This window comes from Orycteropus afer, unplaced genomic scaffold, assembly GCF_000298275.1.
Source record: "Orycteropus afer afer isolate SDZICR_OR568_19922 unplaced genomic scaffold, OryAfe1.0 scaffold00150, whole genome shotgun sequence".
Taxonomy (NCBI): domain Eukaryota; kingdom Metazoa; phylum Chordata; class Mammalia; order Tubulidentata; family Orycteropodidae; genus Orycteropus; species Orycteropus afer.
In genome coordinates this window covers 2,676,647-2,691,952 of record NW_006921737.1, presented here as the reverse complement: position 1 = coordinate 2,691,952, position 15,306 = coordinate 2,676,647, and the positions used below count along the sequence as shown (strand labels likewise).

Here is a 15,306-nt window from a genome sequence, read left to right as displayed (position 1 = left end):
ATCAGTCATTGTTGCTGTTTTATTTTGGGTTCTAGTTTATGATTAAGATTTACTTTGGGAGACAAAATAGGCCTTATGTGGTCAGCAGATAATTTCAGAGAATAAAATCTACAGTGGGTGAGGCTGAATTAGGGACTGGGTTGGTAGATGTTAAAAGGTAGCACCAAATTGGGCTTGTCTCTATATGTGTTTGGGTGCACACACACACACGTATGTGTGTATGTGTGAGAAGGATGGATACTGATGCAAGTAAAACACAATGCACATGTCATTGCAAACTAAGGATACATTACAGCTAAATGTCCAAGAGGAAAGAGGGCTATGGTGAGGATAATAAACAGGCATGCCATGATGCAAGAGTGACCAAAAGAAGGCTGCTGAGTGAATGTCTGGGCACAGGTGTGTATGTGTGTGTGCCAGAGTGACAGGGTTAATGGACAATGACAAAGACACGTGAGCAAGGTACTAGTTCTGCTGCGGAGCCCTGCAGCTGGGAAAGGCCACCTTACCCTGTAGTAATCAGTGCTGTAGACATCTCTCGACATGCCAAAGTCTCCAATCTTCACCAGCAGGTTGGCTCCAACCAGGCAGTTCCTGGTGGCCAGGTCCCGGTGCACAAAGTGCTGCGAGGCCAGGTACACCATGCCCGAGGCAATCTGGCTGGCAATGTGTAGCATTTGGGAGAGTCCCAGCTCACCCTTGGCCTGGCGTGGCTGTCCATCCACGAGGATCATCGCATCTGGCCCGTGGGCCCTGCATGGGGGTTGGAGAAGGAGGGAGCAGAGAGAATTCAGCAGATAAAGGGGAAAGGCCTTCTTGGCTCCCTGTACACTAGAATCCCCCATAGACATGAATAAAATCTCACTTTTCAGCCTGTCTGTGGCCTATTTCTGCCTACCTAAAATTATATGATGAGAGGATGAGTATAGGTGAAACACTACAACCATAGTTCCAATAAGATACCCACAGACATGCTCCAATGGGTCAGGGGATAGACTCCTCTTTTTAGCATTTTACTCTTGTCTAGGGGTTTCCTAAGTTCTAGACATATATTATAGAATAATTAATAAAACAATATCAAAAACAAACTCTTACAGGGCCCTTATTATGAACCAAGCATTGCTCTGACTGTTTTAAACATATTCACCCATTTGATCCTCCTGTCCCAATTTTGAGATAAGGAAACTGAAGCATAAAGACAGAGGTCACAGAGTGGCTACATGGGGGTCAAGAGGAAGAATGTGAAAGCAATTATTTGGCTCTAGAGGAGAGCTTCTTAAGCTTTCATGAGCACCTAGGGGCTTGTTAAAACTGATTCCAGGGCCTCACTCCTGAGATGCTGATTGAGTAAAAAAAGCAGTTTCCTTTTAGGTCAACTCCAAATCATGGAGGGTATGGGAGTCAGAGTAGAACTATGCTCCATTATATATTCAGTGGCTGATTTTTTGGGAATTAGATCACCAGCTCTTTGTACTGAGGTACCTTTGGGTGGACTCGAACCTCCAACCTTTCCGTTAGCAGCTGAGCACATTAATTATATCACCCAAGGACTCTGCTGATTCAGCTGGGGCCCATGCATTTGCATTTCTGACAAGCACTGCTGGTCTCCAGGCCAGATTCTGAGTAGCAAGACTCTTGAGTCCACATTTGTGAACACTCCAAACACTGTCTAGGCCTGGGGTGGAGAAATGCTCTGATCTGAAGCAGAGGTCTAGAAGTCCCAGCACGCCTCCATCCCAAATCAAGTCCCAGGTCTGTTTCTCAAAACCTTCCTCTGTCATATCAGTCACTTTTACTGTTCACTCTTTTCTCCAGTAAGCCCAACAAGCTGTGACCACACCCGGGGCCCTTATTTATGTAGTTGTGGGTGAGGAGCTCTCATGGACAGTGCAGCCTCGGCCTGTTTTACTGCTTCTCCAATTTCCACTGAAAGGCGCCGTTAAATATGAACATGCTCGTTTTATTATCTCCTGTGGGTGCTAACCTCCTCACTCTTCAGGAGGGGAGCTCCTGCATCAGCTCACAAGGAAGGATTCAGCAGACAAGACCTGTCTCTTGTCTACTGGGGGAGGGCCCTCCAGCCAGCCCCTAAAACTCACCCACATGGAGTCATGAGAGCTGGCAGAGCCAGAGAGGGATCATAGAGGTTACAGTGTGAAAGCAGCCTGCTAGCCACCTCCCAGGAAGGCTTGGGGTGGCCCAATGCTGGGAACTGAAGCCACTAGCAGCTTCTGGAGAAACCCATCCTTGACAGACACAGCCCAAGGAGACAGATTAATGGCATTTACCAGGAATCTGGTCATTTGTGAAGGCCAAAGCCTAGATTGTGTTCCAAAAAAAAAAAAAAAAATGTCCCAGGGAAGACGGTTGAGCCTTGACTTGGATAGACCCCCCCATGATGTCTTTAGGAAGGGAGCCCATGGAAAAACACAGAGGCTGTAGGAACCATGAGCAAGCCCTGGCAGAATGGTGCCCTTTCTTACTCTCTCATGCCTTCTCCACTGTGAAGAAAGAGGAGGTGCAGGGATCATTTTGGGGCAGGCTGTCCAGCACAGACATTGTCCTTCACCCAATGGGTTCCTTTCTTTTTCCTTTTTCTCTGCTTTTCCTTTTCCTCTTATTTTAAGCTTCTCCCACTCCTTGCATCTACTCTTGCCTCCCACCCTTTATTTCCCCTCTAAGTTTTCTTCCTTTTCCCTTATATGGGGTATGACAATGGGACAAAGAGGTCCCCAAGAGCCCTATTTAGCCCTACTGGTGGCACTTGGGGCTGAAGTCACTGCTGAACCAATGGAGAGGATAGGGGACAATGAGGCATGTCCCTCTGACCCCAGGGAAGGGAAGCACAGGGAAAGACAGATCCTAAGTATTGAGGAAAAGAGTCACCTGGATTAGAAGCTATCTTGGTTTGTAGCCCTGATAACATAATAATATCAATGATTTTAATAGCACCTATCTTACATGTAAGAAGCTCTGGTGGTGTAGTGCCTAAGGCATTTGACTGCTAACCAGAAGGTTGGTGGTTCAAACCCGTGAGTCACTCAGTGGAAGGAAGACTGGGCAATCTACTTTCATGAAGATTTACTGCCTCAGAAACCCAAAGGGGGTCGCTATGAGTCAGAATCGACTCGATGGCAGTGAGTTTGGTTTTTGGTTTACTCTTACACCTAGTTACATGTAAAACTCATCTGCAAAATCTGGAAGCTGTGTAAGAAACCTGTCAGAGAACGAAAACTCAAACTCACTGAAACAAGCAATAGAAAAGTGGTAAAACTGTACCCATCAAAGGTGGAAAACTAGTGAGACCCAAAAAAACAAGGCAGTCCCGTCAAGTCCCGGTGCCATAGAGCTGATTCCGACTCATAGCAACCCCATAGGACAGAGTAGAACTGCCCCATAGGTTTTCCAAGGCTGTAAATCTTTATGGAAGCAGACCACCTCATCTACTTCCCACAGAGCAGCTAGTGGTTTCAAACCACTGACCTTTTTAATCAGCAGCTCAATGCTTTAACCACAGTGCCACCAGAGCTCCTTTTTACATTGTATAAATATAGTTATTTAATACTCATAAAACAACATTGTGAAGCAGTTAATAAAGCTCTTGTACTCTAGGAGAGAAATTGAAGGTTTAACAGCTTCTTCCAGACTCTATCACTCAAACCAAAAAAATGAAACTCACTGCCATCTAGTCAACACTGACTCATAGTCACCCCTCCTTGGGCTTCTGAGGTGGGATCTCTATGGAAGTAGATTGCCCAATTTTCCTTTCGAGGAGTGGCTGGTGGGTTTGAACCATCAGCTTTCTGGTTAGCAGTCAAATGCCTTAGGCACTATGCCACCAGAGCTCCCAACTAAGAAGTGAAAAATTCAGGATTTGAACCCAAGTCTGTCTTATGGTAAGAACTGAGTAGTCAATGAAAGAAATGCCTTTCATTGTAAAGCCAGGATCAGAAGGTTTAGATCATCTTAAAGGCACTTTAAATTCCTCCAGGGCCTCTTTTGGTCAACCCAGCTCATAAGCAGAGTTCCACAGACTTATCCAGCCTATTATTCCTCCAGCCCATTCTTATTCCCTGCTCAAAACCACCCACTCTATTAAATATCCCTCTTCAACAGGAAGATCCTGTTTTTGGTGAGTGGGTCAGAGCCTTTTGTAACCTAGCATTTCTGAGAATCTCTAAGCCATAGAATTCCAGAGGACTTAAATGGTGACTAGGGTAGAGACTGCATCTTAACAGACCAGAACCTGAGTGTTTGACCTTCTTTTTTGGGACCTTGGAGTCCAAAGATCCCTTATACCTGGCTGTGGGCTGCCCCTCCACATAGGGGCAATAGTTGGAAGTGAAAGACATTGATGGCAAACATGTTATCACTCTGCTCTACTGGTGAGATGCTATGTCTTCCATATGAAAGGTAGATCCACCTGTGAAATGCCAATCAGATCTTCTGGCTGGGAGCCAGAAGTTAGCAGTCTCTTACCAGTTCTGCAAGAACTAGTAAAACATTCTTCCTCTGAACTTGAAGAAACCTTTCTTACAAAACACCCACACTTTATGGAAGAGTCTGAGCTGGAAATGTTCTTTGTTGGAACTTCTGGACAGGGTAGCCACTAGCCACATGTGGCTACTGGGTACTTGAAATGTGGCTAGGGTAACTAGAAAACTGAATTTTTAATTTTAAAAATTGTAATTAATTTAAATTCAGATAGCCACACATGACTGACTACCTTACTGGACAGTAGTTTAGAATTTAACCAAGGAAATTCTTTTATTTTTTAACTATGTCCATATCCTAATGAGTTTGTAACCTTGTGCCTTCTTATTCATCACCAAGGAATCCCTAGCAAGAAAGTTTCCAGGAGGAGTTCAAGTGGGGAACCTAAGAGACAAAGAGCTATTTGCGAGATCAGGGAAGAGATGCTTTTGGAATCTCTGGGTTATAAATTATAGTCCAGTTGATCTTAGTTCCCTCCTTGGCCCCATTCCAGACCATGCTCTTCTTATCCATGTTGGAATCAGGAAAGAGAGGACAAGTTACTTGTCATATCATCCTTAACCTCTCCTGCTATCTCCGTAGGAAGTCAGGGATAAAGGCCTGAATCTCTCTGTTTAGGAGAGGATGGATAAGATGAAAGGTTTTCCTGTTGCCATTGAATCCATTCCAACTCATAGCAATCTTATAGTACAAGGGGTAGAACTACCCCACAGGGTTTCCAAGGATGTAATCTCTATGTCATCTCCAGTAGAGCAGCTGATGAGTTTGAACGGACGACTTTTCAGTTAACACCCGAGTGCTTAAACACTGAGCCACCAGGGCTCCTCAAGAAGAAATGTAGCTTCTCATTTCTCTTTCTCAGAGGGGGGAGCATGACTCTTGATACCACAGAGAGCAATTCTACTTACCTGAGGAACTTGTTCAGGTCTCCATGCTTCATATACTCAAAGACCATGATGAGGGGATCTCCGTCACCACACACCCCATAGAACTTGACAATGTGCTCATGCTGCAGGTTGGTGAGCAGTTCAGCCTCCCTCTGGAAATCCTTCCGGGCAGCCAGGGTGGGATCCTTCAGAGCCTGGAAATGCAGGACACTGGCTTTTAGCAACTAGAATGCAGTAGTCACTCCGTTCTCCTCCTGGGAATAAAGCTGACACCACATACATTAAAACCAAAAACCAAACTCACTGCCATCAAATCCATTTTGACTCATAGCAACCCTCATAGGGTTTCCAAGGCTGTAAATCTTTACTGAAGTAGACTGCCCTAGCTTCCTCCCATGGAGCAGCTGATGGGTTTGAACCACTGACCTTTTTTGCTTTCTGGTTAGCGGTCAAATGCCTTACTCACTGTACCACCAGATCTCCTTCAACACACACTGCATTCCCAAACAATAAGATATTAATTCAGGGTGTAAAGAGCCCTGATACCCCAATGTTTAAATGGTAGGCTGCTAACCAAAATGTCAGTGGTTCAAAACCACTAAGGCTCTGCAGAAGAAAAAATCTGGCAATCTGCTCTCATAAGAATTACTGCCTTGGGAACCCTATGGGGCAATTCTACTGTGTCCTATAGGGTCACATAAGTCAGAATCAACTCAACAGCACACAATGACAGCAACAATGACAAAAAGGGTAAATTACAACAGCATGCCCAACTCCTCTTCTTTCAGCATTTGGATCCTTGTAGAAAGAGAAAATAACATTTCTGATCCCTGTGCCCCACCTATCAGGCCACTGATTTCAAAGTACAGGTGGTCCTCAGATTACAAATGAGATCAGTTCTTAAGTGTGCCTTTAAGTCTTTAAGTGGAATTTGTAGGTGAGTTGAAACAAGTGCATATGGTTCTTACTTAGCCTTACTTTAGTACAAGAAAAGGCTCTAAGCCTTTAAAATGATTTAAAAGCTGCACATGCAGCAAGTGAAGGTGATTGTGATGAAGAAGTTGTTGCCAGTAGGGATTGGTTCAATTGTTTCAAAATGAGGGCAAATTTACATAACATTAAAGGGCAAGTAGGAGTTGTCTGTACTTAGGAAGTTCATAACCAGTGGTCTGCCAATATTTTCATCTCAAAAAGCTAGGCTTTCTCAGACTGCCAGTCGTTTCCGACTCATAGAGACCTCTCCTTGGGTTTCCAAGGCAGTATCTCTGAGGAAGTAGATTGCCCAACTTTCCTTCTGAGGAGTGGTTGGTGGGTTTGAACCACCAGCCTTCTGGTTAGCAGCCAAATGCCTTAGGCACTATGCCACCAGAGCTCCCAAGGGGCAGGAGGAAGGAACAATGAGACAGAAGGCCTGACTATGCCCCCTTCTCCTAAAGATGCCTTTGAAGAAATAATTTCATTTCTAAAACAAACCACTTGAAAACCACTTCCCCAATTGGCTTAACTTTATAAATTAGCGTACCCTCATTGGAAAAAAAAAAAAAAAATGTTACCTTCAAGTAAATTCCAACTCTTGGTGACCTCATATGTGTCAGAGTAAAGCTGTGCTCTACAGATGTTTCAATGGCTGATTTTTTGGAAGGGGATCACTAAGCTTTTCTTCCGAGGTGCATCTGATGGATGCAAACCTCCAAACCTCTTTTGAGCAGCTGAGTGTTAACCATTTGCACCACCCACAGACTCTGAGGCCTTTTAAGCCCACTTGAAGGATTCTGGAGACAGCAGTCTTGTGTAAATGCAGCAGTGCTGACCTCAACTGACAATAAGCTGTGGAAAGAACAGTCTCCTTCCTGTTGGAGGAGCAGCCTGTACAGGTGTGTCTGCACCTTTCCCCATAAGGTGCAAAGATAGATGGAACCAAACACCCATTCATTTCACCTGACACAGTTTAGTGCCCTCAAGAGATACAACATGAGGAAATGAGAAAGTAGGTGTGAAGTTTGTTTGCCATTTGCAGGTTAGTGAAATTCTAGACAGACTGGAGACTGTTTTGTCTTCTCTCTGTCAGGCATCTGGCTTTTTCTGGTTATTCAGGCAGTCTGGCCTCCCCTGTAGCTGACGAAAGCCTCCTTAACCAAAGATCTTTCTTCTTTCCCCTGCAGCCCCAATTACCTGACATGTACAGGGCTGCTTGGGCTTGGAGTCCCTGAATGGTGCAAACAGGTTAATGTGTGTGGCTGCTAATCAAAAGTTTGGAGATTCGAGTGCACCCAGAGGCACACTGGAAGAAAGGCTTGGTGATCTACTTCCAAAAAATCAGCCACTGAAACACCCGTGCAGCACACTTCTACTCTGACACATGTGGGGTCACCGTGAGTCAGAATCAGCTTGATGGCAACTGGTTTTCTGGCTTGGGTTTTCAGCATATTGAGAGTTATTGTTGTGTGCTGTTGAGTTGGTTCTGACTCATATTGACCCTATATAACAGAGTAGAAACTGCTCCATACGGTTTCCTCCACTGTGATCTTATGGGAGTAGATCACTAGGTCTTTCCTCCCACAGAACTGCTGGGTGTGTCAGTGTAGAACTGCGCTCCATGGGATATTTTATGGTTGTATCCATTCAGAAGTAGATCACCAGGACTTTCTTCTGAGGTGGACTTTAACCTCCAGTCTTTTGGTTAGCAACCATGTATTTGCACCACCCAGGACCTCCCTGCTTTGGCAAGCTACCTAATAATAAAGGAATAGGCTGTAGTGTTCACATATAACCATAACAAAGACATTTGTGAAGCCTTCTTGCTGTGAATAGAAAAAAGTCAGAGTTCTGGTGAGAGAGAGCTCTCCCAGCAACCCAGCTCCCAGACACAGCTCTGAGCTACATGGGCTAGGGTGTGGTTATAGGATCACTGCCAGTGATTTATTTATTTTCATGAAAAAAAAAAAAAAAGAACCCAGCATGGGTGGGATGGGAGAATATAAAGATTTATGTGACCGCTGGATTTATGAGAGGGAAGAGTAGATCAAATTTGGGGCCAGCCAAATGGCCTCGCTCCATCTCTTTAAATCATTCTCTTGCACAGTCTGGATACTAGTGGCAGCCATTGGATACTTCCATTCTCAGCCCTTGAGCGGTGCCAGCCAGCATCCCCCAGGTTGGCTTCCTGTACTGGGAGCAGGTATGAGGCCCTGATGTAGGCAATGGAACACAAAACAGCTGCTCTCTCTTTGAGTTTTCCCACACCCTTTCTCTGGACCCTACAATCAATCCTCTCTCTGCCTTCAAAATGGGTCTTTCAGCTTCTGGGCCATACCTGGAGTTGTTATGTAACTGGCAAAGAGTAGGGTCAGCAACTGGGGTTCAGAGTTGCAAGTGACCCCATTCACCAGGGACATGATGCAATTGGGACAGACATGATAGGAAGAGAATAATGAGAGGAAAACTGGGCCAAAGACTCTCTCTTACTTAGGCCACATCCAACACCTACTTTGTAAATTGAAATTTACAAAGAAATTGCGAAATAGATCACAAGTTAGTGCCACAAGACAGAACCACATCTCTAGAAAATGTATCTGCACAAGGCCTGGGCCCACAGGGAGATGAGCCTTGCCAAAGTGCCTGTGAAGGCAGGAAGCTCCTGGGTAGACACTTTGAGTAATTATTATACACCAAAGAGGACAGCTGGAGCTTAGTTTGCCCTCCTCATCTTCCTCCTTTGCCATCAAAGTTTGGAGTCATTTCCATGTCTGGTCTTCCCTTCTATGTTTGTTGGATCTCATGTCCACGCCTCACATTGATGGAAGGGTTTCACCCAGGCTGTTTAGCTAGATGGGAGGAAAACAGTGGAGATAGAAAGAGCCTCCAAACTTCTCTACAGCTTCCACCTCCTTCAAAGTCACTTAACATTGTCATCTTCAACACTGTCCAGCCTAGTGACTCTGCTGCCCTCCATTTTTCTTTTCTTTTGTTGGTGGGAGATATTGCAAAGAATTGGTCAATTTTAGATTTCTTTAATATACTGAAAGACATGTTACTATTTGTGCAGGCATGCATATACACCTAACTGCTAAAACTTAGGAAGAAATTCTCTCTCCCCCTCCCTCCTTCTCTCTCTCTCACACACACACATCCATCAACTATTTTTAGCTATGAAAATCACCTTTCTTGTAGTCCCTCAAAATCCACTGCCCCTTCCTCTTGTTGAGATTCCCAAGCAACTTCATCAGGGAGGCAGAGGGATAGTTTTTGCATCCATGACATGTGTGCTTCTCCTTTATATCTCTTCCCTGGTTTTAAACTGGCCATTGGCTTCCCATTGTTTTTAGAATAAAACCCACACTCTTTAACATAATCATGGGCCCTAAATATCTCATCTTAGTCTCTCCTCTCTCTCTCTCTCTCTCTTCTCCTCCCACACACATCTCTTCCCCCTCATTCACTGCATTTCACTCTCATTTGTCTTTTCGTCCCTCCAAGCTTTTCCCTGCCCCAGAATTTTTTTTTTTTTTTTAATTTTATTTTATTTAGATTTGGGTGAAGATTTACAGAGCAAATTCACTCTCGATACAGCAGTTCACATATACTTTGTCTCATGTCATTGACCACAGTTTACCACAATGCAACAGCTCCCCTCCAATTTCCTCCCCAAGGTACCACTTCCCAGTGTCCATCCCTCCATACTCTCCTGCCCCCTAAGCTGTCTTCCTGTGCATAAGGTTCCCTTCCTTCTCCCATGATTGTTCTCTCAAGGGCATGTGTCCACTTGAGGTGAATGTTCAACTCACATACCTGTACTTTGCTTGGCTGGAAACCACAGGTGTGGTCTCAATTCCAGACTTGAAGGGTAGCTAGGGGCCATAGTCTCAGTGGTTCCACCAGGCTCTATTGGACCAGCAAACCTGGTCCCAACCATCCCCCCCCTTTTTTTTTCCCCTCCAAATGATTTTGAGTTTTGTTCCACATTGTTCTCCCTCTCTATCCAGGATCTCCTACATCCCTTCCAAGTGGATGACATTGGTAGCCGGGCACCATCTAGTTCTTCTGGTCTCATACTTGTATAGGTTGCAGATCAGATGGTGTACCAGTCATTGCCCCAGAACTTTTGTATTTGCCTTTACCTTGGCCAGAAACACTCCCATGCTATATCTACATGCCTGAACAGATTAGCTGACAATTCCCATTATCTCTGTAAGATATACTGACTGGTGCCCATTATACCTTGAATACACATATCTAGTAGGATATCCACAGAGGTACTTCTTCCTCAGACGGGGGCTTACCAAGAGAGCTGTCTGTGATTGTTCCCAAACTTATCTATGACAGTTAAATCTGCTAACAACTGTAATCACTTAATGTAATGAAATTATATAGGGACCAATGAAATAGGAGTGCAAAGATTGAGCTATTTTTCTGGTACCTAGGATGAATGCTTTAGAAAGACCTGCTAAAGGTCAGAGGTTAAAAATAGTGTTAAGAGTGGGAGGAAGAACTATAAAAAAATGGTAAAATAGTAAAAATCTGCACTTTGATTACTTCTCAAATGGTGTAAGTTCCTGCTCCAATCTAAAGTAACTAAAAGTGGAAATCTTGAACATGAAAAATAAGAATAAAGCAACACTCCAAAGCAAAAGGAACTTGAAAGCTGAGGTTCAGATATACTGAAAGAAATAACATGCTAAATTCATGTGCTAAAATTATTAATAATCAGAAATATGCATTACCTGCAAGTAAAATTAATTTTATAGAACAGACTAATAAATATTCTAAAATAAGTAAATGCCCAAAGCAAGTGAAGAAATAACATTTTTTTAAAAAAAAGTATGCAGTAAAAACAGAAATACAATTAAGATAATAATAAAATAAAAACCAATTAAAAATCTTGGAAATAAAACATGTGATAACTAAATTTAAAACAAAAACTTTCTGAAAAAAAGACAACCTCTTGATCAGTTATAAGAAGAATTAATGAACTGGAAGAGAGCACTGAGGTATTCACCCAGAACAGAGTATGGAGAGATGGAGGGAAAATAGGAAAAGCAGCTACAAGGGCATCATTCTCTCACTGGTAAAGTAAGAGAGTGTAAAGAGCATGAGTTTCATATCTGGCTTTACCACTAGTGGCAAAACCTTGGGCATATTGTTTAACCTCTCTTTCTGTGTCCTCTTCTGTAAAATGGAGTTATTAACAGTACCTACCTCATAGGGTTATTGTGAGAGTTAAACATCAGTATGTGTCCATCAGGAGCTCTGGTAGCATAGTGCCCAGGGCACTTGACTGCTAACTGGAAGGCTGGTGGTTCAAACCCACCAGCCACTCCTTGGAAGGAAGGTTGGGCAATCTGCTTCCATAGTGATACCACCTCGGAAACCCAAGGAGGGGTTGCTATGAGTTGGGGGCTGACTCAACAGCACATAACAAGAACAACATGTGTCCATCACTTATATCAATGCCTGGCAGAGTGTGGGCATCCTAATAAATGTTTACTGTTAAGATGCTATCATCATTATCACCACAACCATCACCTCCTCCTTGAATATCCCTTCTGAGCTCTAATGTTCTATGACTCTGAGATGTAAGCTACATGGCCCTGGGTGTCTTTTTCTATTCCTGGTACTGTACCAGGCACAGTGCTCAACTGATATTTAAGAAATAAAAGAATTAAGTCTATTTTTAAAATACAATGTAGGCCCTGAAAGAAAAATCTTTCATAGCACATTGATTTATCACAAAGTGAACAGTATTCAACATAGAATAAAAATACAACGTTCTTAACTCCAAAAGTCACCCTAGTGCCCTGCTCCTCCATCTCTATGCCCTCTCTCACCCCAAAAGTAACTACTCCAATGGAATTCATGTTCTTGCCTTTTTAAAAATGATTTTTACTACCTATGTATGAATCCTTACACACTAGTACACTCACTCCTCACTTATTGACATGGTTAGATTCCAAAGACCACTTCATTATGCAAAAATAAGTGTTCTGTGAAAATGGAAGATGACTACATCATTGCAGAACTGCTAGACCACTAAGAATCATGGCACATATTAGAGAGATGCAAATCAACACAACAATGACATATCATCTCACCCCAATAATAATAGCAAAGTTCAACAAGACAGAAAATAACAAATGCTGGTGAAGTTACAGAGAGAATGGAACTCTCACACACTGCTGGTGGGACCAGAAAATGATATAGTGTTTCCTTAAAAATCTGAAAATAGAAGTACCATTTGATCCAGCAATTCCATTACTAGGAATATATTCTAAAAAGGTGAGAGACAGGACACAAACAGACATATGTACAACCATGTTCATCACAGCACAATTCACTATACCAAAGAGATGGAAATAACCTAACTGCTCAACAGCAGATGAATGGATAATCAAACTATGGTACATTTACACAATGAAATACTATGCAACATTGAAGAATGATAAAGAATACCCAAATCATCTCAGAATGTGGATGAATTTAGAGGACATTATGCTGAGTGAAATAAGTCAATCACAGAAGGACAAATATTGTATGATCCCATTATTGTAAAAAGTCAAGGAAAGGTTTACTCAAGGAAGGAAATTCACTTTGTTGGTTACTAGGGATAGGAGATGTGATAGTTGGAGCTGTGTGTCAACTTGACTGGACCACAATTCTGTGCAGTTTAAGCAGTTGTGATGTGGTTATTCTCATGATGGGATCAGATGAATATGTTTTGATCAGCCAACCCGTTGAAAGAGAGTTTCCCTCAGGGTTTGGTCTGCTTCCAGTATATCTACAGACATCCTGGGAAAAGAAACACTCTTCTGTGGACCGGGATTCTGTTGTGCTCTCTACAACTGTCCATGAGTGAACAATCCACCATTTGGCCTGGAGACCTTGGATTTGTCATTCATTGGAGTCAACAGCCAGTGATGGTGGCCAGCTACCAATGTCAACCACTTGGAAAACGATCAAAACTGGAGAATTTGGACAGAGTGGGAGAGAAAATGTGGAACAAAATTCAAAAACACAAAAGGACCAGAATTACTGGTCAGAGAGAGACTGGTGGAACCCCTGAGACTATGGCCCCAGGTTACCCTTTGGCCTAGAAATGGACTCACTCCCATGGATTTGCTCTTAGCACAACAGCAGAAAGACCTACATGCAGAACACCTACGCCAGGATGATACACCCACCTACTCTAGGTAGATGCACCCCTTAAAGCAATCAGCCATGAGACACCAGAGGGAAATCTGGACAGATAAGAATGCATAGTTAAGAAGGGCCCAGGGGAGGGGTAGTCACAGGGAGGGGAGGGGAGGAGAGTTTTTTTATGGTTGGGGATGGTAATCGGGCTGTGAAATCAAATGTGCATGAATTGTTGAATGTAAAACAAATTTGCTTTGTAAATTTGCACCCAAAGCACAATTAAAATAAATAAATAAATAAATAAATAAAACAGAAAGAAAGAAAAATAAATAAAGGGAAAATGTCTTTTTAGAGGAACAAGAAAAAGAATCATGGCCTAGCCAAGTTGACAAATAACCTTAACCATCACTGCCAGTGTTACTTTTGTCTTGCCCTTTGGCATTCATTGCTGATAGATGTATATCATTAATGTGCAAAACTGTCAGATAGTAGACTTTTTACTATTGTAGTAAAAGCAAAATAATCGGTAACAAAATAGTTGATAAGTGAAGAATAGTTATATTTAGTTTTTCTTGTCTTTGAATGTTTTATACATAGACAATCTTATATAAAATATATAATCTTATATATAAGTTACATTACATTCCCATCAGCAGAATATGAGAGTTGCAATTCCTCCATATCCTTGTCAATACTTGGTATTGTCATGGCTATTTAGCCATTCTAGTGGATGTATATAGAACTCAGGATGGTTTCAGTTTGCATTTCTGATGGTTAATAAGGTTGATCACTTTTTTCATATACTTACTGGTCATTTGAATATCAGAAAAGACATTTTGAGATCTTTTGAGCAAGTGTATTGTTGCCAAATTTTAAAGTGGCACCACTTATGTTAAAAAAATCCTGAGTTTCATTATTTTAATGTCACATGTACACTGCACATAAACATACAAATCATGCTCCATCTTTCCTTGCTTTCTGTTTCTTTCATGGATATTTATCTTGTCTCCCTAACTGATTGTAAATCTCTTATGTGCAAATGCCATGATTTCCACTTATTGAGAAAAAAGTCTTGCCAACTGAGCTAAAACCATGATTTTGGAAAAGTTTAATCTTGGTTATATAGGGCAATGGTGATTCAGGGGTAGAATTCTCACTGTGTGTCAACTTGGCTGGCCTGGTTGAGTGGCTGGGCAGCCGGATGTAGTATACCCCATGATGAGACTGGTAATCAACTCCATAGTGGAATCTACTGTGAGCAGCTGAGTAGCTGCTTTAGGGGATGTGGTCTGCTTCCTGTATATAAAGATAAGCCTTGGGGAATGGTCTCTAGCTTATGGCATGCTGAGATCTTGCATGTAGCTGTGTGGTTGTTCAGCAGCCTGGCATGCTGTGCCGACCTGGGGACTTACAATGAACTTGAATTAATGGCCTGCCATGTGGTTTGGTAACATCAGGACTGTGCCTTTTTACTTGTCAACCTTGAGCCTGGCAGCCTCAGCAGCCAGCAGCTGTCTGAGTGAAGAAATGCCTCTAGCTTCAGTGGGCCAGGAGCTGGAGGCAGAGCTGAAGCCCAAGGCTGAGGGGCTTTCACCCAGCTCCTAGAGCTTGGCACTTTGATCTTGGACTTCAAGCCTCCAAATTGTAAGAATAAACTCCTGAAAATATCCAATGCTGGTGAGGTTGTGGAGAGATTGGAACTCTCATACACTGCTGGTGGGACTGTAAAATGGTACAACCATTGTGGAAAGCAGTATGGCGATTCCTTCAAAAGTTGGAATTAGAAATACCATTTGAC

At 42.8% G+C, this 15,306-nt stretch overlaps 1 protein-coding gene across 1 annotated transcript in view; it reads right to left on the bottom strand.

The window, feature by feature from the left end:
- The window catches only part of NTRK3 (neurotrophic receptor tyrosine kinase 3), a 587,560-nt gene that overhangs the window by 65,836 nt on the left and 506,418 nt on the right, over nt 1-15,306 (bottom strand). The window contains exons 16-17 of the mRNA XM_042781682.1: nt 5,403-5,575; nt 510-753 (exon numbers count right to left, since the gene is read on the bottom strand). Of these exons, the coding sequence (XP_042637616.1) occupies nt 510-753; nt 5,403-5,575 (417 nt within the window). The remainder of the gene's footprint in view (nt 1-509; nt 754-5,402; nt 5,576-15,306) is intronic.